This window comes from Oryctolagus cuniculus, chromosome 21, assembly GCF_051225735.1.
Source record: "Oryctolagus cuniculus isolate XC-2025 breed Fujian yellow rabbit chromosome 21, ASM5122573v1, whole genome shotgun sequence".
Lineage (NCBI taxonomy): Eukaryota > Metazoa > Chordata > Mammalia > Lagomorpha > Leporidae > Oryctolagus > Oryctolagus cuniculus.
The window spans coordinates 19,828,244-19,850,388 of NC_142887.1; the positions used below are offsets into that span (position 1 = coordinate 19,828,244).

The window sequence follows — 22,145 nt, forward strand, 5'->3', positions numbered from 1 at the left end:
TTTCCATTTCTTAGGTTGGGCAGTGGCCTTGTCCAGGACATCATCAGGCTTCATGATTTCTATATATGTTCCAGGCATTTTTTGAGCATTTCGTAAATTATAATGCAAATCATGTTTAATTAAAAAAACTGATTTTTGGAAACTGAAGCAAACATTTCTAAGTAACTCCTTACACACAAAAGAAACCATAAGAGACATTTTTAAGTATTTGAAATGATAATAAATGTATCCATACAAAAGTCTGCTAAGTGTAATAATGACAGTAGTAGTGAGAGGAAAATACATAGCTTAAAAAATGTTTATAGAGGGAAAATACCCTAAAAATTAATGAGCTAAAAAAATTAGAAGAGAGGAAAGACAGAAAAATGAAGGAAGAAAAACAAAGATAAACATAGGAACTAATGACAAATAAAATAATGCTGTACTAAAAAAATAACAATCATGCTATACTGGAGACAATCAATGCAGCTCCAAGGCTTTCCTTTGCAAAGATTAATAAAATCAAATTAGAGCTACGGCCTAAGTAGTAATAGAGATGAAAACAGTGACTCAAAGAAAACACAGAAAGAACATCAAGTAGGAGCAGAGGCACACACGCCTGTCTTGTCACCCCCTTTGTAACTGGTTTCCTCCAAGACAAGCGCTCTCACAGGAAGCCTCCCTGTGCCAGCCGCGCCCTCACTCCACCTTCTGACCCTCTGTTCTGATTTGCCACAATTTAATACAGATATCCCTCAACTTCCCATGAGGGGACAGCCCAATAAGCCCATTATAGGTTGAAAATACCTTCAGTCAAAACCGCACTGCGCACACTAACCTGACAAGCATCCTCACTTAGCCCAGCGTACCTTACCCGTGCTCAGGACACCCCCGTGAGGGCCCCGGCACTACCCTCTTCACCCACCAAGAACCCGGGGAGATGGAGTCTCCCAACAGAGGCCCCCGTGGCTGCCAACACCCCCTCCCCACCCATTCATGAACCCCTTGGAATAGAAGACTCTGAAGGCCCGGTCAAGGTTATGGAATGTTCCAGTAAACGCTGAGCAAGCATGGGAGCTGACGCTCAGTAAGCAGTCTTGCAGGGCGCAGAATGCAGAGTGGCTGTCAACAGTGGGACCCCAGGAGCCTCGGGGGCTCTGCCAATGCCGGGCTCAGATTTCAGTAAGGTTATATACGGAGGTGTGTATACTCCCCAAATTACTCCCAATTTCTTTTAATGAAAAAAAAATCACTTATTTGAAAGGCAGAGAGACAGAGACACCGGGAGAGCTCTCCCATGACTGACTCCCCAAATGCCCACAAGGGCCGGGGCTGGCCCATGCCAAAGCCAGGACATGGGAACTCCATCCAGGTCTTCCATATGGGTAGCAGGGACCCAACTGCGTGAGCTCCTACCAGCTGCCTCCCAGGGTGTGCATTAGCAGGAAGCTGGAATCGGAAACAGCTGGGACCCAAATCAGGTCCTCTGATACGGGACGTGAGTGTCCCAAGTGGTCTCCTAAGCACTTCACCAAGTCACAGCCTGAAAAGAAACATTTTGAAGATGACAAGCAAATACATGTTCCAAGACGTTGGAAACTTTGAAAAAATTCACTGGAGTCCCTCATGACCTGATTTTATGTTACATAAATGTCCTACATTAGAATCTGTAAGTTTCTATCATTGAAACCTCCTTTCATCCAGTTCAGACATGCGGTTCCATGTTAGACTAAGAAAAAAGAAGCTCACGACACACACTCACACACACACACTTTTTTAAACTATGGATTATCCTTTTAAGTTGGTTAATCTCTTTCTCATTCTTCTCATAGATTTCATTCACATTCAAAAGCGCTACAGACTTCATGGCTGTGTAAATTATCCCACGTCCCTAAAGGCAGCAACAGGAGTTTAGGCCAGTCTGCGGACGCAGGACTTGCAAGGTCCAAGGCCAGACCCGCAGGCAGGACAGCGGGTTTCAAGAACATTCTGCCAGCAGAGGAGCCCCCGAGAAGCACCTACCTTGCCTGCAGCAAACAAGTGGCAGCCCTTGACGGCTTCGAAGACGTTGGGCGAGATGTCGGGCTGGGCGGGCAGGTGAGCCTGCGCCAGGGACTGCTTCACTTTCTTCACGTCCACGAGACACAGGGCCCGCTCTTCTCCTGGGGGTGGGGGTGGGGGTGGGGGAGCAGCCTCTGGTCAGTGCGAGGCCCATCAGCAAAGCCACGCAGGCTGCTCTCTCTCTAGTCACAGGTGGAAACCAGGGGGCCCGCCCAAGCTGAATATTATTTCTTAGAAATAGCTGGGACCGGAAGCGTATCAGATTTTGGATTTTTTTTTTCTGACATTGGAATATGTGCATCTACGACATGAGGTTATCTTGGGGATGAGACCCACATCCAAACACAAAATTCACTTGCGTTTCACTGACACTGTGTACACGTGGCCTGCGGGTCATTTCCACCGCATTCTTAGTGCACCTGCATTTCGATTAGGCCCACCCCACAGGGTCAGGTGTCAAGGAGGTCAAGAAGGTTTGGGTTTGGAGCATTTTGGATTTTCCGACTAGGAATGCTCAACCTTGTTAACACATGCTTGGCCCACGTTGCGGATCCAAGACTGTTAAACGTTTGGGCTTCCTGTCAAGATTCTAGGAGGTGAAAATGCCACAGACGTAACACTGGACGCGCGAGCTGTGCTTGCAAACAGCTCCCCAGCAAAGGACAGGGAGACTGCCACGAGGGGACCGTCTACACAACAACAGGCGTGGCTCCTCCCACAGCCGGATGCCACGCAAGACCTAAGGCAGCTGAGGAAGGGCCGCAGGGTGAAGAAGGCATGATTAAATGCAGCGCACGACCTCGGGCTGTACCACGAATCGGGAAAATCAGTGCTAGGAAGGACATTACCAGGGCCACAGGCAGCACATCCAAGGATTGTATTACAGCAAGGGTTACACCCCCTGAATGCAAAAACCGTACGACGTGAAATCCATTCCAAGTGTAGGACAGCACGGTGGTGAGTGCGCCATCACACTTGTGCGTTTGTCAAAGCCCTCAGCACGCACAGCACCGGGACTGAACTGGAGCCCAACGCAGCTGTGGGGGACGGCGCGTCAGCCCTGCCACTCTGTGGTGGGAGGGGCTGCTTGGACGTGGAGGGAGGGGCCACTGGGAAACGTCCATGCCCTCCCCTCAGCTTTGCTTTGAGTCTAAAACTACTTGAGAGGAAAAAAGGGGGGGCAGGGGAAGATGGAAACACAGAGTCCCTGAAATAAATGACTGTGGATGTTTTGAACATTGAGCCAAAATAGGACTATTTTTCCCTAAAAGAAAGCAAAACAAACTGTGCCATGGTTATGTAAAAAATGCCATTGCTCTTTGGCTGATAAGCTGAAGAACTTGGGCTCCTAGCAGCAACTAACTCCCACTGAACCATTTGGTTCAGAAAAAGGAGAGAGAGGACAAAATGAAAGAAGGCAGAAGAGAGGTTCGGGAGCATCCACAGACGTCGGGGAGGACACACGGGAGCAGTGTCACGGCCCTCAGTGGCACTGATGTAATTAGGGCAAAAGGTTGGCGCTGAATGAGGCTTTGAGGCGCGGCACCCTCCACCTGACACGACGGGGAGGTGTTCTGTGCGGGAGTCAGACTGCGCTAATCTGGACTCCAGGGGGAACTGAATGTGGACAGAGTCCATCAGCCAATGCCTGACTTCACCAGGGACAGAGGGGGAGCCCCTGCCTTTGTGTTTCCCAAGCCTGACACTGGGCTTAGCATGCTGCTTCCTCTAAAGGCAAAGAACAAGCGCCAGGCCCTTGGCCTTGCACCTGCTATCATGAGAAGCTTCTCCAGGTCCTTGATGATATAGATCTGGAAGACCGCTCCGATTCCTGGGACGTGGGTCAGGGAGTTTTTCAAGACATTCAGGGCATACAGTCCTTCCTCGGTGCCCACCAACACCACCTGCAGAGAAGCCCAAGGGCAGAAAGTAAGCACACTCGGGTGGCCGGCACAGGGGGCCCTCCCCTGCTGTTGGGGTCCTGAAGGCTTCACCTGGTCGCTGAAGGGCAGCGTGCAGTTCATGTCCAGCCGGTCGTCACCTTCCAGTTTCAGCAGGGAGTTCCCCAGCCATTTCTTTTTCGTACATGAGGGGAAAAAAAAAATGAAACGAGACACAGTGAGACGGAACTGCTGGGGACCAGACCAGGCAGAGAGACGAAGTTTAAAGCGAGCTACTCCTGCAGAAACAAACAGCTGCTCCTGCCTCGCCCCCTATTTTGATCTGCGCTGCAAAGCTGAGACACGCGTGGTGCTGGTGTCCCAGGGCTGCCTGTTAATTAGCACAGAGGCGTAACTGAGCCGGGATGCAGACAGGCGAGTGTGGTCAGTACAGAAACTTATCCCATAATGGGAAATAAGCTGAAGCCAAGAAAGGTCCCAGCTGCAAAGTGTTAATAAGCTGCATGGCCGGCTCCTCCCCCGCCCCCTGCTGCAGCAGGAATGCAGAGGTGTCAGAAGCACACCAAAGCGCCTTGGATCTCGGTACCTGAACCCACGCAGGCAGAAGCTCCAAGATAGTACTGTCCCGGGCCTATTGCACACACAGTAACGTGCATTTCAGTAAAAGGCTCACGTGGGGAGCAATGAAACAGGTCAGCTAAACAGGTCTGCCCAAGCCTTCTCAGGAGGCTCGTGGTTAAGACTGTTCTGATCCCTAAACCCTTAAATCATTAGGAAGGAGCCAAGTGCCTGCAAGGAGCTGTTGGGTGTTCGCGGGGCCAGTGAGTGACGAGCACTGTTTGTATCTCGGAACGTTCTAGGGGGAGGCATGCCAATCACAGCACACCTACGTCCTAAGTCTTAGGCATGAGCAGGATTTCAAAGCTGCCCACAGAGGGGCAACTGCTGCAGCAGCAAGGGAGGTTATGAAAAGCCCTCCCGAGGCAGGTGGGGCTGCCAGGGCCCCAGAGCTCGGAACTCAAGCCTTCCACCCAAAGGGACTCAACCCAGGAGCAGGAGAGGGCACGTGCTCTTCCATACGTGGCGGCTGTATCGCCATAACCAAGCCCTCTCGCGCCCAAGAGTCAGCTCTGGGTGCTGACTCCCCCATTCTAAAGGGCTGCAGAGACAAGCTGGGGACGTGCCGCCCGCTGCCTCTGAGCCTGTCCCCAAAACCCCCGGTCAGGCCTGCGGTCCGGAGCCATTACCCCTCAGGGAGGGAAGGCGAGGTGGCTGCCGGGACCCCCAAGGTCAGCTCAGCGCAAGTCCACCCCTTCACAGAGACCAAGCTCCGGTGCCCATTCTCATACTCACGGCATCGGCTTCGGCCTTCTCCCTAGAAACTCTCCCACCTGCGACCACCGACTCCAGGGCAGTGACCCAGCGCTGCTTGTCAGGGAAGCTGGGAGCTAGCAAGTAGAGGGTCCTCCCGGGCCAACAGGTGGTGTGCGGGTGAGACTCCATCTTCAGGATATACGGGACATCTAGGAGATTTCATAGAGGGAACCGGATTGGGTGTGGGTTTCCTCCTCACCACTGGGAGGGATGCCCACCCCACCAGGTGCGCCCCAGCCCCAGCCACTGCTGAGCCGAGAGCTGAGGAGGGAGTGCCCCCTGTGGCCCCAGCCCGGCCCCGGCTCCCCCTCACCTGCTTTGGCTGTGTTTGCGAGTTCAGAAGCACCAACGGCCCCGTGGATAGAAACGTCCCCGTCGGGAAGGCACAGCTCAAATTCTTCCACCGGCCTCTGTCCAGCTTGGTGCAAAGAGGAAGGGCAGAAAGAAAAACAAAAGAACAGGGACAAGAACGAGGGGAGAAGAGAGCGAGAGAGAGCGAGAGAGAGACAGGGGACGCGAGTGAAGACAGGCGCACGAGAACAAGGGAAGGAGAGAGGTGTGCAGAGGAGGCAGAGAGGGAAGATAAAAACAAAACAAAGTGTGTCAGATGGGTAGCACAGTGAAATTTCTGATGACGATGCGGATTTATGGGTTAGTTGGCTGAGGCGGAAGTTCCCGGAAGGTGCATTAGCAGGTGGAATCTTCAGGGCAGCGCCCTGCGGGTCCTTCGGGGGGGAGACCTATAGATGTGAGTATCGCACCAATAACCTTTAGAGAAGTCACTTGCTTTCACTTCTCAAAAATGGGAAAGCGTAGAAGGCTCGCGAGGCAGTCCAAAAACAAACAAACAAAAAAACAAAAACACAAATCAACCGGAGCCTTCACGCCCACGCCGGGAGGCCTGGTGAGCCACGTGCACTCAGAGTCCCCCTGAATTCTTCAGTTACCTTCTCGGGCTTCGCTGTCGTAAATGAGGACTTTGGATCCCTCCAGGACAATGTACTTCCTGTCCCAGCCTTGCTGTCCTCGCTTGTTATTCCTGGGGGAGAGCGATGGAAAAGAAACACGTGTGAACTCCGAAGAGCCAGGCTGGAAGCAGGGGTGGTGAGGGGAGAACCCCAGAAGAGACACTCCCCTGGGACACATCAGGGGAGGAAGGGGCTTGCGGCCTTCCGTGCCAGCACCCGCCCTGCCCAGCCGCCCTGCAGCGGTACCTGGGCACCTTCATCCACCCCTCCAGGTGCAGGCTGCTGCTGGGCTCCTTGGCCTGGAGACCCGGGGAGTTCATTTTGTCACGGCAGAAGGCCTCGGTGAAGTGCGTGGCGTATTCGGCGGGCAGGCCGCAGGTGGCAGGCAAGCAGGTGGAGCACTTGGGATGACACATCACCTGGCACTCTAGGGAGGAGCAGTGAACAATGGCTCAGCTGGGCCTGGACGGCTCCCTGCCTCCACCAACCAAGCCCAAGGCTTCCCCTCACCCCCCACCCCTAAGTCTGGCCCTAGCATCCAGGTCATCACTCAGCTTCCCCGGCTGCCGGGCCCCTGCAGGCAGGAAGGAGGAGCCAAGTGCTCAGGACCTGCTTTTCCTGACTTCAACCCAGGTTGCCCACAAACAGGTGTGCAAAGGACATGTCCACAAGTACTGGCTGGGGCCAGGCAGGGAGAGACCAGCCCGACAAGAGGGGCTAGAAATGAGCCAGGGCCGGGCACGCTGCAGCAGGCACGGGTCCTAAGCTGAAGACAGACACATGCTCGCGGCTTTAACAAGGAGACAGCGTGCTCCCACTGAGGTGAACGCAGTAATGCTAGGGAGTGCAGGGCACGGCAGCTGCTCCTGATGGCTCTTTCAGATGGAGACCCCCGGGGCCCTCGCCAGCGGCACAACCGCAGCTCTCACCGAGACATTTGGATGCTTGGCGTCCGAAGTGCACTGTGTCCAGACACACGGCGCACTTGGTGGCTCGCATGTTCAGGCCCACGTTAAACCGGTGAGGGATATTGTGGTGCATGCGCTCCTTAAGACGCCGGCTAAATTCTGGAGGAAGACAGTTTTTAAATCATTACAGCGCTGCAAACGATGCCGTCGAGGAGGGAAAGACAGCCCGCAGAGGGAGAAGAAACATCTGCCCCTTGGGAGGCCCGCCTCCCAGTATCGGAAGGCTTGGGTCCGAGTCCGGCTTCCTGCTGCTGCAGACCCTGGGAGGCAGCAGGGATGGCTCCAGTGGTTGGATCCCTGGCACCCACGCGGGAGACCTGGGTGGAGTTCCCAGCTCCCGACTTCAGGCTGGCCCAGTCCCACCGTTGCAGCATTGAGGGAGTGAACCAGCCCATGTGATTTCTTGTTTTCGCTCTCTCTCTTTCCTTGCTTCTCAAATTTTTCCAGAAGAGGGTGGGGCCACTGGGCTTAAACAGTATTTCCCTAAAGAGTATAAATAAAAGGCTAACAAGCATGTGGAAAAAAACCTCCTATCGTTAGTCATCAGGGAACTGCAAATCAAAGCCCCAGGGAGAGGCCGCTTCCGAGCGGGTCGGTGAAGATGTGGAGGAGCCACCACTCTCATCCACTGCCGGTACGAACGTAAAACGGTGCAGCCACTGGGGGACCTCGTCTGGCAGTTCCTCAGAACTGCCCCACGGCCCAGCAATCCTACTCCTGGGTTCACACCCAAGAGAGCTGAAAACCGATGTACTCAAAAATATGTGCATAGGCCGGCGCCGTGGCTCACTAGGCTAATCCTCCGCCTGCAGCTCCGGTACCCCAGGTTCTAGTCCCGGTTGGGGCACCAGATTCTGTCCCGGTTGCTCCTCTTCCAGTCCAGCTCTCTGCTGTGGCCCAGGAAGGTAGTGGAGCATGGCCCAGGTCCTTGGGCCCTGCACCCCATGGGAGACCAGGAGGAAGCACCTGGCTCCTGGCTTCGGATCAGCGCAGCGCACCGGCCATAGCGGCCATTTTGGGGGTGAACCAATGGAAGGAAGATCTTTCTCTCTCTAACTCTGCCTGTCAAAAAAAAAAAAAAAAAATATGTGCATAAATGTTTCTAACAGTACAACTGATGACAGCCAAAATGTAGGAACGCCAAATGTCCATGAAGGGGTTTGTGGACACACAAGATGTGCTACCTGAGGCCGGCCAGTGGGGCTGGGGGTCTGTGGGCCCCTTCAGATGAGTTAGAATGCCCTCCACAAGCAGGCTGTCTGCTGTGGCTGGAAAGCCTGCCTCCAGGCCAGCCGGCATCTCCCCTCTAATAGCTTCCCGTGCTGCCTGTGTGACCTTGCAGCTTTACATCACACCTTCAGGGTGGCTGCAATCTTCCTCAGAGCTGGCAGGGGAAGGGGCTGAGCACCTGGGCAGAGCTGGACCGGCTCCGAGAGACCCTGGCCATCTCATATGACCTTGCAGCTTTCAATCATTCTTCAAGCTATTCAAGCTAGTTGCAATCTTCTGCCCAGAGCTCGCAGAGGAGGGGGCTGAGCCCCTAAGGAGACACAGTCTCCAGGAGGCCTCTGCTATCTCCTCGAGCCCCAAGCCAATCAGCATACGTATGTGAAACCCCCTGTCCATGGGCACCCCCAGTAGGATGACCCAATGAGCAAACAGTAATGCCTTAAAACCGGGGGCACTTCCTCAAAGCCAGTGTCCTGCTCAGGCACTCCGCCCGGACTCCTCTCGGACCAGACGCTTTCTCTGTCGCTTGCCAATTGAATAAAAGTTTCTGCCTCTTTGCAAATTGCTTCCCGGCTTTTTATTTCTATACTAAGCTGAAGAAAAGAACCCAGGAGACTCACTCTGGCAACCGCCCTCCCCTGCATGACCGGTGACACTATCTATGTGAGAAAATATTATTCAGCCAGAAAAAGAAATGAAGTACTGACCAATGCTACAGCACAGATGAACCTCAAAAACATGCTGAGAAAGAAGCCAGACATGTAGGGCCACATGTGGCATGAGATCATTTATCTGCAACGTCCAAAAGAGCAAACCCATGGAGACCCCGAGCAGAGCAGAGGTCGCCGGGGGCTGGGTAGAAAAGAAATGACTGCTAAAAGGCGCAGAGCTTGTGACGTTAGTTTTGCAGGGTTGGTGGGATGAGCAAAAATGTTCAAAAATCAAGGCAGGGGCCAGTGCTGAGCATAGTGGTAAAGCCGCCGCCTGCAGTGTTAGCATCCCATACAGGCGCCAGTTTGAGTCCCAGCTGCTCCACTTCCCATCCAGCTCCCTGCTAATGCACCTGGGAAAGCAGCTGGAAGACAGCCCAAGAGCTTGGGCCCCTGCACCATATGGGAGACCCAAAAAAGCTCCCGGCTCCAGCCCGGCCCAACCCTGGCTATTGTGGCAATTTGGAAGGTGAAATAGTGGATGGAAGGTATCTCTCTCTTCCTGCCTCCCTCCCTCTCTCCCTCCCACTCTGCCTTTCAAATAAATAATTTTTTTTTTTTTTAAATCGGGGCAGGCATTGTGGTGCAGCAGGCTAGGCTACCACTTGGCACACCGGCATCCCATGTCAGAATGCCTGGTTTGAGTCCTGGTTTCTCTGCTTCCCTCTGATCCAGCTCCCTGCTAATATTCCTGGGCACAGAGCAGAATTCTGATGCCCCAAGCATTGGGGCCTTGCACCAATGTAGGAGACACAGATGGAGTTCCTGCCTCCTGGCTTCAGCCTGGCCCAGCCCTGGCTATTACGGGCATCTGTGGAGTGAACAAGCAGATGGAAGATCTCTCTCCATCTCTCCCTCTGTGCCATTCTGCTTTTCAGATAAATAAGTAAATAAATAATTTTTAAAGATGCTCAAAATTACAATGTGATGATGGTTACATAACCCTGTGAACTTTCTAAAAAAATTGTACATTTAATTGGGTGAATTGAATGGAATGCAAATTATATTTCAATAAATATATTTAAAAACAATACAGATTAATTATAGATTGAAAAACTTTTCTTTTCTTAATTTATTTCATTTTACTTGGCAGGCAGGCAGAGAGAAATTCCCAGTCCTAGTTTACTCTCCAAATGCCTGTAAGAGCCAGGGCTGGGCCAGGCTAATACCAGGAGCCTTGAAGTCCATCCAAGTCTCCCATGTGGGTGGCAGGGACCATCCCTGCTGCCTCCCAGTCTGCGTTAGCAGAAAGCTGGAGTGAGGAACTGGAGCCGGGCACTGGAGAGAAGCACTCAGATAGTACGTAGGCATCTTAACTCCTAAGCAAAACACACATCCCAGAGTAAAGCTCTGGGGCCAGCGCTGTGGCCCCGTAGGTTAAGCTGCTGTCTGCAGCACCAGCATCCCATATGGATGCCAGTTCATATCCCAGCTGCTCCACTTCCAATCCAGCTCCCCGTCAATGGCCTGAGAAAGCAGCAGAAGATGGTCCAAGTATTAGGCCCCTGCGACCCATGGGGGAGACCCAGATGAAGCTCCTGGTTCCTGGCTTCAGCTCAGCCCAGTGGGCCATTGCGGCCAACTGGGGAGTGAACCAGCAGATGGAAGAACTCTGTGTCTCTTCCTGTCTCTAACTCTTTTTAAAAAAATTCTTTTTTTTTTTTTTTAAGAGTAAAGCTCTTTGATTCAAGGTGTTACATAAACAAAGGAACAAGATGACGATGGTTCAAGAAAAACAACAGTAACACAAAACCCATCATTTGATTTGCAACCAAAGTAGGTTTGATTGTGATACCATCACACTAAACCACAGCTGAATTCTATTTCTCTAAAACTTTCCAAACCACCTTCCTGGGTCTTTTATAAAGTCCTTTTCAATTCTAGCAAACAAAGTGTTTTCAAGACTCTCTGCACCGTTGAGAGGAATATAAGTGGGCACAAACTACCAATATTTGAAATGCACATGACCTCCATGTCACAAGGATTTATCCCGCAGCCACAACACCCACAGAGGCCAAGGCCGCTCTTTGCAGGGTGGTCATGGCAACAGTGGATTGGAAACAACCTAAATGCCATCAACAGACGTCTGGATCAACAGCTGAGCTCCATGCATAGATCCAGGGAGTGCCACAGCCCTCTGAAAGAACACGGCCGTCCACAAGCACTAGCACGAAACACCCCGAGACTCAGCTTCAAAGGAAGGGGTCTTTCAGGAAAGGGTGGAGAAAAACACACTCATTGTCTCCCAGTCTTTTTTTTTTTTTTTTTTTTTTTTTGACAGGCAGAGTGGACAGTGAGAGAGAGAGACAGAGAGAGAAAGGTCTTCCTTTGCCGTTGGTTCACCCTCCAATGGCCGCCGCTGCAGCCGGCGCACCGTGCTGATCCTGGCAGGAGCCAGGAGCCAGGTGCTTTTCCTGGTCTCCCATGGGGTGCAGGGCCCAAGCACCTGGGCCATCCTCCACTGCACTCCCTGGCCATAGCAGAGAGCTGGCCTGGAAGAGGGGCAACCGGGACAGAATCCGGCGCCCCAACCGGGACTAGAACCCGGTGTGCCGGCGCCGCAAGGTGGAGGATTAGCCTATTGAGCCATAGCGCCGGCTTTCCCAGTCTTAAAATACTACAAACATGAGATACCATGACTGATACAGCCATGCTGGGACTTGCCAGAACTATTGCTAAGAGAACACAACAGCTGACTCTGAGTAGCAGGGCTGGGGCTGGGGCTGGGGCTGGGCTCAGGGGAGACTTCTTACTCTTTATCCCTCAGCCTCACCAGCAGTTTTTACCATAAGCCTGCCTTTCTTAGAGGAGAAATGAAACTCCACACAAGTGTAATGGCCCCTGGAGAACCGCCATGGCCCCATGGGAATAGCTATGGTTTGAACGTGTGTTCCCAAAAAAGTGGGGAACTTCATCTCTAAATTGGTAACTGAGGGGATTTGGACATGGGGCCCTTGGGAGGTGATTAGGATGAGAAGAGGTCGTGAGGGTGGGGCCCCGAATGGCACTAATGGTTTTGGAAGAGGTAGGAGAGACCCGAGCTGCCAGGCGTGCTCTGTGGCACCACGGGAGGTCCTTAGCCATACCAGGATGCAGCAAGAAGGTGCCTGAGGACCAAACGCTGAGCAGGTGCCCGCACCACACTCCTGGGCTTCACTCCCATCACTCAGCAACAGAAACCAGACTACGGGAAGAACGCACCCTCTGGAGTGGAAGACTCCTTTCTGCGGCTGGACGGCGGGGCCAGCAGGCTCATGGCACTGGGCTGGTGCTCGGGCGACCGCACGATGGCGGACATGGCGATCTGCTGCCTCGCGGTGGCCGGTGTGGACGGGTGCGGGTGTTCTGCGGCTTTCCGGTGGGCAGCTGCAGAAAGACCGGTACAGCGTCTTGTGGTCAGCTGGTCACCAAGCGGACACACCCCAGGTTGTCCTTCAAGGATGCAAGACCCAAAGTGTACGCATGGTGCCCATTCAGCAACGCCAAGGATGGGGCTGGACATCTGCCAGACGTGGAACGCCTGGACTGGAAGCGGACGGGCCAAACACAAAGACACGGAACTGGTCCTGGCCAACCTCGTGGAGTCGTCCTCTGCCTGTCCCACAGCCCGGAGCGCGTGCAAGAGGGAGCCCTACCTTCCTCCCGGGCAGAGCGCAGCTCGATGCGGGTCTTCTGCAGGGCTTCCTCCAGCTCGGCACAGCGAGCTTTCTCCTTCTCCAGGGCCAGCTTCAGCTCATTGTACTGCAGAGGAACCTGTGTGGGCAAAGCAGGGTCCTCTTTCCGTCGACTAAATAAACCCTAGCAATGGAAACAGAGATAGCTCCTGACTGCTGGAAGCTGGCACTGGGGTAGCTACAGGACATCTGACTCGGGAGAGGCGAAGCACGGAGGCCAGGAGCATACTCACTGTAAGTGCATTTAGCAAAAATGGCAAGTGAGGGGGGAGGGGGTGGGCTGAGCCACAGCCCGCTCCGGCCGGCTGGGGGAAAAAAGAACAAAACAGGGGCGCAGAAGTGTTCACCGAGCGGGTTAAAGACGCTTGCACTGCCACCACCTCTTCCTTTGGCATCCCCAGGACGGGAGGGCATTTCTGAGTCTGTACCCCTCAAAAAATGGAACCGGGAGAGGATGGAGGATGCAGCGCCGGGTCAGAGGTCACTCTTGCCTTTGAATTTGTCTCACGATGCTTATGACAAGACACAGATGGGAGTGCTTTTCCAAAAGGAAGAAAAAAAAAAAAACGCTAAAAATGACGTCAAAACAAGAGGCGTCTTTAAAAAAAATGCAAACGGAAACATTTACTGCACATGGAAAGGGAAAAAAAAAAATCCAGGAATAATGCAAATGAAAGAAAAAATTAACTGAAAGAAAAAAATATATGGAAACACCCTAACTACATCAAGTGACATAACCAGGGAACAGTCGCTGCTAAAATAAAAAAGATTAAACATCGTAAGAATTACAAACACACACAGTCACACAGGTGCACGAAAATCCGCCCCTGCAGCCTCCGCAGGCCACCCTCACCCCTGCAGCACGGACGGCACCAGGAGCCGGGACACCCACCAGGTCTCCCACGCCTGTCTCGGGAGCCCCGCTCTGCAAGTCCTTGCCTGAGAAGCTTCTGCCACTACGGGGTTCTAAAGCCTTGGGAAGGAGACCACAAGCTCCTCAGAGACCTTAGAGGAACTGAGACCCAGGACAAAGGCTGCAACGAGAAATCACGGGAATCGGCAGGAATCACTGGGAAATCGGGCCTGTGACAAGCAACCCTGCTGCGGGCACCCACCTACAGCCCTGTCCACGGTTGTTGATTTGTTTCTTGTGATAGCAAAGGGACGGTGCAGCAGTGGGGGAGTGTCCAGCCATCGAGCCAGGACGCTTTATAAGGCAGGTCAACTCCCTGGATTCCAGTCCAGCAATGGACTGGGCCAGGTCATTTCCAAGGACTTTCTGGACTCAGGTCTCCTGTGGAGTCCCTGACATACGACCCTAGAGCCCCTCTGCGCCCCTGTGCCTGCAGCCTTCTCAGCCCTCTAGACTCACACGCGTAAGCTGCCCCTGCTCTCTGGAGTCCCTGCTCGTGACCTGCGGATCCCACTATAGTCCAGGACACACGACCCAGCGTACTGCCCACAGCTACGAGGGGCACACTCCCTGAACAGAGAAAGGTACCACAATCTTAATGGCCACGAATGGCAAGTCATTCGTTGGATTGGATCAATGATACCCCTGATAAGGGCTACTCCGATTCTCTCAAAAACTATGTATTTTTTTTTACCCAAAAACAAAACAGGAAAATGAACATTATTTCCTGCCACGTGCCTGTGATCACACACTGTGGCGATGCCCACGGAATCGGGAATGATGGAGCAAAACTGTCCACTCCCACTGTGACCCACCTTTTTCTTTTTAGCGGGTTGGTCCATTTTGGCTTGCAGAAAATCAATGAGTTTGGTTTGTTGAGAAATCGTGCCTTCCATTTTCACCTTTTCGTGAGAATACAGAACCTAAAATGGAAACAGAAAGAGAAAAGCACCTTAGAGCCAGGCAGGAGGACACGGCTACAGGCAGGACCATCTGAGAACAGACCGCACAGGTGTCGGGATCCCAGCACGTGAGCGTGCGACACAGACAGCATGGTGCCGGTGGGCACGTTCTTGTTCATTTAGTCCCGATTTTATTGCAAAGGAAAAAAAAAAAAGATGGGGTTAATAAATGGAATAAACGGAACAGACGAGAAAGTAAAAATAGTAAAAGGCTGATGTTACATTCCAGGTGGTGGTCACCAGGGACACTTTCCGGCTTCCTTGGACGTTTGAAAATTTCCCTAAAGAACCCTTGGGGGAAGCAGACACCGCATACCACAAAGACGCCGGCCGTTTCAGTGGAGGCCCCCCGCCGTGGCGCCTAGGCACCCCACCTCCCAGCAGGCCCCGCAGGTGCGCACCTGGATGTTCTCCAGCTGATACTCCAGGTCACTCCTTTCTGTCTTCAGCAAATCAGCCCGGTCCAGGGCTTCCTGCAGCCCCTGAGTCAGACGGAAGATGTGGTTCTTCTGCAGGTCCATCTGCTGCTGTAACTTGGCTTGCTGGTGGGAGAAGGGGAGGGGGGGGCAGAGACTCAGCCCCTCACAGCACATAACTCGGCCCCTACTGCTCCTCCTCCCGAACTAACTTCAGGCACGGCACCCAAAGCTCAGCTTCTGAAACCATCTCACGGCAGAGTCAGAAATTGCTGTCTATGTCAAAATGATGTGGGCGTGGCTGGGAAGGAGCGGCACAAGCCCCAGGGTCCCGGGGTGACAGGCACCAGGCCGCAGTCGGAGCGACAGCTGAGGCTACTTTGGAACGGAAAGGCTTGGGCCACCTGAGAGCACCTCACAGGCAGTGAGACTCGGTGCTGTGGCAGCTGAATCCGCTCTGGCTTTAAGCGGAGGGTCCCGAGTGTCGTCAGCGGTCAGCCGCTCCTGCAGGCAGGGCGAGGGACACAGGAGCCCAATCCCCCACACCGAGTGAGCCTCAATCAAGGAGACAGATCCACGGGATGCCGAGAAAGGCAGAGGAGCCGAGACACAGCACCGGTGTCGGTAAAACCCACAGGGGCAAAAAAGCCCATTTAGTACATTGGAAATGGTTTTGTGCTACGATTTGCTCTCTGATTTTCACATTGAAGCCAACCCAGCGTCAGCACAGGTGATAAAGACCCTGGCTTGATGGCTCTTTCCTAAACTCTTCTGTTTCTATAAAGCAAGGGAGAGCAGCCATGCTGACCAGCTGCTGCTGGTCTCATCCAGCCCCAAGCTGTGTTCTAAACACTCTTGCTGCGGCCCAGATCCCATCTGCACACTCGGCACAGGGAGCTACAGGAGAGCAACAGCCATCACCACAGGCGTTTTCAAACAGTCACTGGCAGGAGCCAAAGCCTTTCACCCGGGCACGCCAAAGGCCGCTGACAACCTCAGAACTTGCTGGCCCTGCTCACCTCACACCCCTTCTCTCCACCTGTGTCTTTTCCTTCCCTTTCTGTTCATCACTGGCCCTATCTCTTGGGAGGGAGCCGATTTCTGGAGGCACCACACACTAGCAGAAGAGAACCTGGACCTAGAATCTCACAGGCCCCTCTGAGTGTGGGCCTGAACAGCTCAGTGGTGTGACTGCAGGTGACTGTACTGTCCCCTGGAGCCCTGTATCTTCACCTCAGAGTGGGTGCAACGCCTGCCCCACTGGCAACACACTGAGCACAAGGCCTGGCATACAGCAGGTGCTTAATGAATGCTGGTCCTCTCTATCTCCTTTGTCCTCCTTTCTTCCCTCCATCCAGGGCTGTGCTTTCCCTCACTTTCCCACCTACCTTTTCCCTATCGCCCTACCATAAAGCAAGAGAGAACCAATACTAACTAGAGATCACTTGGCTTGGACACATAACCAGGAGTCTCCCAATTGCACTGTAGAATCCCCTAAAATACAGGTAAAAAAGGAAGAAAACAGCCAGGACACCCTCCTAAGGGGAGCTATGGGGCCCCGCCTCACAGGTGATTTCTTCCACAAATTACCCTGTTTAGCTTCTTTCTACTATTTTAGGACATTAGCTCCCAGGCAGGAGGCAGAGAAACAGCTGCCGGGGACAAGAATCCGCTTCGTGACAGCCAGGTCCAAAATGTTTTTCTGGAATAAACATCTCAACTATCCATTATCTTTCCAAGAAACAGGCTGGTTACCTACTAGTGACAAACACTCATGCACACTGAAGTGTTCTTCAGAACCATTAAGCTGCTTCCCAGAGAGAGAGGGGAGTGGGTCGGCATGAAAGCAGGGCCTGAGCAGGGCGCTGAGACCTGTCCGACACTTTTACAGGGTGACAGGAAACCACAGGATGAGAGAAGGAACTGGGTGACAGAGCTAGAGCAGGAAATGACCCCGCTGGGCAAGAAGGGTGACCAAAACCACCAAGAAAAGTTCAGCAGGGTGTAGTGTTTCTAACAGACAGAGCATACAGTTGTCTAGGAAGGAAAACAGCTCATGGAAGGGCGGCTGATGCTCTCGCTGGTCAATGGGTGCCAATCACGGAGGAGACCCCACCCCAAGCCCCACCCCGCAGAGCCCCAGGAACAAGCAGAGGTTTACAGAACCCAGGATGGACGTGGCAATAGCCCACTGCATCCAGTGCCATTCGGCCCACAGGGGTCTCTAGAAACTCCCTTTTGGAAAGATACATCTACCAGAAAAGAACATCCAAAGCTTGGAGGGATTTGAAATGTTTCAGTTAGAAAACAGAAGGCAACTTGGAGGGGGAGAGCTAGCTGGATCTCAGCAACTGTCACAGAGGATAAAAGCAGCTCTCTTGTGGGCTCATCGCAAGCCCATTTTACATGAGTTAATTCATGTAAAATACTCAGGAAGGCACCTGGCACATAGTAAGTGCTAATTAAATACTAGTTATTTGGATTACTAATCAAGTAATTTGACTACTGATCAACAGCCATCTCTGATTTGGGTTGGAAATATCAGACTACTCTCTAATCTCATGTTTCAGTGTCTTAGAATCAGTGGGTAGAAGTTTTAAGTTTTAGATTGAAATAAGAAAGGATTTTCTAAGAATTAGAGCTGCTGACAAATGAACGGGGGGACCAGCACATCTGGTGCAGCAGATTCAGCCACCACCTGCAAAGCCAGTGCAAGTCCCAGCTGCTTCATTTCTGATCCAGCTCCCTGCTAATGCACTGGGGGAAGCAGTGAAGCTGGCCCTAGTGCTCGGGCTCCTGCACCCATATGCAAGACCTAGATGGGTTTCCTGGCTTCTGGCTTTGGCCTGGCCCAATCCCAGCCATTGCAGCCATCTGGGGAGTGAACCAGCGGGTGGGAGATCTCGCTGTATCTATCTGTCTTTTTGTAACTCTGCCTTTCAAAGAAATACATACATCTTTTTAAAACGAACAGGCTGAAGTATCCAAAGTCAGTGTATCTAGGCCACTGTTTGAGAGGGGAAGGGATTCTCTGCCTCGGACAGGATGACTTTGGCCAGGATCAACAAAGCAACTTCCTCCCCTGGTGCTACATCCAATGGACCGACACTGGCTGCCAAGAACCGTGTCGGGAAAGCTTCTGAGGCCACCGTGGGCCACCAAGGAACATGTAAGAGGAAGGTCCGGATCCTTTATCTGCAGGGATAAAGGGACCAGTGCTGGGGATTTGGATTAGAGGAGCGAAAACCCCTCCACTTCTGAGACTCTGACTCTGCCCAACCCAAACATCTCCACACCTGTGATGAGGACACTTGGGTGAGACCTTGGGCCCACGCTCGTCCAGCACAGCCCACAGCCAAGGATCCCAGCTGCAATTTGGGACAATAAACATCAATCTTTATTTCCCAGAGGTTTCAGCTGTCTGTGACAACTGCTTCAAGCACAGTGTCGGCCAGATGTCTGCTTAGAAATCTATCTGTGGGGTACAAACTGGGAAACTGGAAATGTTCTCATGGCGCTCAGAAGCGAGAACGAGGGAGCGAGGCAGGCTTGCAGCCTATTCCCAGCGCTGCCACTGACTCACCAGTAACCTTGCACCACAGCACTGGGCTGTCAGGGCCAATCTGCCCTCTTCAGGAGGAAGACAGCACAGGCATTACTTAGGTGCCTGCTGGAGGCAGAAAGAGCAGAACAGGGGACACTGCCTATTCATCCCAGACAAGAGGCCACAATTCTCTATTTGACCTCCAGGTAAATGTAAAATTTCCATTACAGGTTCAACATCTCTAAGACAAAAAAAAAAAAAAAAAAAAAAAAAACCTGAAATCTAAAACATAAAAATTTGGTTTTTTTTTTTTTTTTTTTTAATAAATTGAACCCACAGAATGAATGGATTTGTTTTTCTTTGAAAAGCAAGAGAGACAGAGAGGAGAGCTCTCATCCACAGGTTCACTCCCCAAATGCCCATAAAGGCCAGGGTTGAAGCTTGGAGTCAGGAACTCCATCCAGGCCTCCCACTTGGGTGCCAAGAACCCAGTTAACTTGAGCCACACCAGTGCCTCCCAGGGTCTACATTAGCAGAAAACTAGAAACAGGAGCTGGAACTAGGAATCAAACCCAGGTACTCCCAAGTGGGATGTGGGTATCTTAACTAGTGACTTAAGCCTTGGACTAAATGCCCAACCCAAATCCAAAGCTCACTGAGTGCCGACATAATGCCACAAATGGAAAACCCCACAAGTGACTTCATAGGGGTCACAGTCAAAATGCAGGCGCACTAAAAGCGCTGGACAACGTTACCTTCAGGCAACTGTACAAGGTATATAAGAAAAATAAACGAATTTCAGTTTTAGGTTTAGGCTCCATCCTTAGGATATCTCACTACACGTATGCAAGTATTCAAAAATTTGAAATCTGAAACACTTCTGGTCCCAAGCATTCTGCACAAGGGATACTCAACCTATGTAATGTTCTTCAGACCATCTGATGAACTTCATGTCTATACATGTTGACATTGCATTACTAATTTTATTTTTTTTAATTTATGGTGGCAAAATACACATAACAAAATTTATCACTAATGTAAGTCCTTCTATGGCTGAAGGACATTCGTGTCATCATGCAGCAATCACTACCATCCATTTCCAGAACTCTCCCAAACTCCCACCTATATTTTTCAAAGTATCATTCTATAACATATTCAATACCCGCCTGCCAAATTTCACTACACTTTTCCAACTTAATAGCATAGCAAAATTATTTCTATCAGTAAATCACCTCAGAAGCTAAGGGGATCACAAAAAAAAATTATGCACAAGAGGGTTCTGGTTAACTGAACTCTCTGGAGCTCAACTTTTCATTAGGTATCTGTATGGAGTACATTTGTCCTCGTAGGTCAATTCTAACGAACAAAGTAGAATCATTAGGGAGTCAATATGTAAGACGTTCGGTGAGAGTGGGCAATAGTCATCCATTTTAGTAGCAATTTTCAGAGCTCTATGAAAAGGTACAGGAAATGAAATAATGGATGGGCTTAGGAGATCAATTTGAGCTTGTCATCTTCTGTCTCAAAAGCAGGGCACAATTTTTTGTAATTGAATTAAATGAATGTTCAAAAGTATTCATGAAATTTGGTGCTCGGCATAACCTGATCCGATCCCTACCCTGTGAAGGAAGCTAATATTCATGGGTGTCCTGTCAGCATGAAACTTAATACTTTGCATATTAATTCTAAAGAAGAGTTTAAACTTGATATTCATTCACCTGTGCATTTCATAAACCTCTATTTGGCACAAACTCACTATGAGCTTGACAATCTATCATGCACCATGGACCCTCTGATCCTCACGACACGTTCTCTGAATATTTAAATACTGCAAAGTATTATGTAACCGCCTGACTCTTGCTTGAAAATTCCAATTTCAAGATATGAAACGTCTAAGTTGGCTCTGACCACCGGAACACTCTGAGTTCTTCCATTCAGAATCCCCCGGCTCTGTTTTCCCAGGTGTTTGTACTCACCTCTTCCAGGAGTCTCTGTTTGAGCTCGCGTTCAGTCTCCAGTTTCTGTTGTAAGCTCCGAGCATTCATTTCAAGCATGGCATGCTTTTTCTCCAGGTCATTGAGCTGGACATTGGGAAAAATGGACCATGATGCCACAGTTAAGAATGTTAGAGGCTAATGGCTTTCACAAACCTTCACAAACCTTCACAGATAAAGAACAATCAGCTTCGAAAGGTCAGAATGACAATGTTGTTACTGAGTTCAGGCCACAGGTAGGTTTTCCAAGGGGTGTTAGTTATGTGAGGATAAGACTCTTTCTAAGGGACAGCTCTCATATATTGCTGTGAGAAGTTCTAAGGGCGTGGCTGCTCAAGAATTTATCTGACATGCTTTGGCTGCATTTAATTAAATGATTATACACTGACTACTTACTACTTGCATAGCAATGTAGCTCTGGGCATAAAAGCATGGCTAAGCTCTCTCAAGGATCTTAAGTCAGAAAGGCAGAAGGTGTTACAAATAACGACTGCTTTGTCAGTTGATAAGTTGCATACAAAAAGGTATGGAAAAGATAAAGTTATCCCAATTGGGAGATCAAGAAACAATGGTCTTGGCCAGGTGCCGCGGCTCAATAGGCTAATCCTCCGCCTGCGGCGCCAGCACCCCGGGTTCTAGTCCCGGTTGGGGCGCTGGATTGTGTCCCGGTTGCTCCTCTTCCAGTCCAGCTCTCTGCTGTGGCCCGGGAGGGCAGTGGAGGATGGCCCAGGTCCTTGGGCCCTGCATCCCATGGGAGACCAGGAGGAGGCACCTGGCTCCTGGCTTCGGATCGGCGCAGCACGCCAGCCATAGTGGCCACTTGGGGGTTAACCAACGGAAAAAGGAAGACCTTTCTCTCTCTCTCTCTCTCTCTCTCTGTCTAACTCTGCCTGTCAAAATAAAAGAAAGAAAGAAATAATGGTCTTGGAATATTTGGAGTTTAAAGGATGCATAAGACTTGGCTACTGGATATTTTAAGGAGAGCCAACTAGGAAAAAGTATCCAGTTAAACATAAAAGGGTTCACTGAACTCTAAATAATAAATTACTTTTTTCACACTTAAAAAAGAAACGGTAAGCCAGCATCAGGGAACCAAGGAGTGTCCCAGAGTAGCAAGCACTAGTCTTGAATTCAATTCTGCTTTTGTGAATTTCTGGTAAGAAAACAATCATAATATTTTCAGACACACACACACACACAAAAAAAACCTACAAAACACGAACAAGATTGTAATACACATAATGAGATTATGGTACACAAAACACGAACAAGATTTACGTTATTCACAGTGTAACTTAGGAGGCAAAAAACTGGAAGAAGCCCAACTTTCCAGCACAAGTAGGATGATTAAATTAGGCACCTCCATCGAATTGATTTTTTTTTAGAGCTACGTGTTCAAAAATATTCAATAACCCAAAAAAAGCCTGTTATGATGTTAAAATAAAAGATGT

General features: G+C 51.1%; 1 protein-coding gene across 18 annotated transcripts in view; it reads right to left on the reverse strand.

Moving 5' to 3' along the window:
• Window positions 1–22,145, reverse strand: part of CIT (citron rho-interacting serine/threonine kinase) — a 180,927-nt gene that overhangs the window by 16,849 nt on the left and 141,933 nt on the right. For 10 of the 18 annotated variants that reach the window (XM_051826609.3, XM_089323261.1, XM_089323263.1 and 7 more), the window contains 14 exons: window positions 20,677–20,781; window positions 15,142–15,282; window positions 14,594–14,701; window positions 12,827–12,989; window positions 12,393–12,557; window positions 7,213–7,350; window positions 6,530–6,710; window positions 6,263–6,354; window positions 5,629–5,733; window positions 5,295–5,464; window positions 4,528–4,572; window positions 4,035–4,115; window positions 3,809–3,944; window positions 2,002–2,141 (listed from right to left, as the gene is read on the reverse strand). In XM_051826609.3, the coding sequence (XP_051682569.3) occupies window positions 2,002–2,141; window positions 3,809–3,944; window positions 4,035–4,115; window positions 4,528–4,572; window positions 5,295–5,464; window positions 5,629–5,733; window positions 6,263–6,354; window positions 6,530–6,710; window positions 7,213–7,350; window positions 12,393–12,557; window positions 12,827–12,989; window positions 14,594–14,701; window positions 15,142–15,282; window positions 20,677–20,781 (1,770 nt within the window). The remainder of the gene's footprint in view (window positions 1–2,001; window positions 2,142–3,808; window positions 3,945–4,034; window positions 4,116–4,527; window positions 4,573–5,294; window positions 5,465–5,628; window positions 5,734–6,262; window positions 6,355–6,529; window positions 6,711–7,212; window positions 7,351–12,392; window positions 12,558–12,826; window positions 12,990–14,593; window positions 14,702–15,141; window positions 15,283–20,676; window positions 20,782–22,145) is intronic. The other 8 variants (XM_089323268.1, XM_089323264.1, XM_089323266.1 and 5 more) reach the window with 3 other exon arrangements.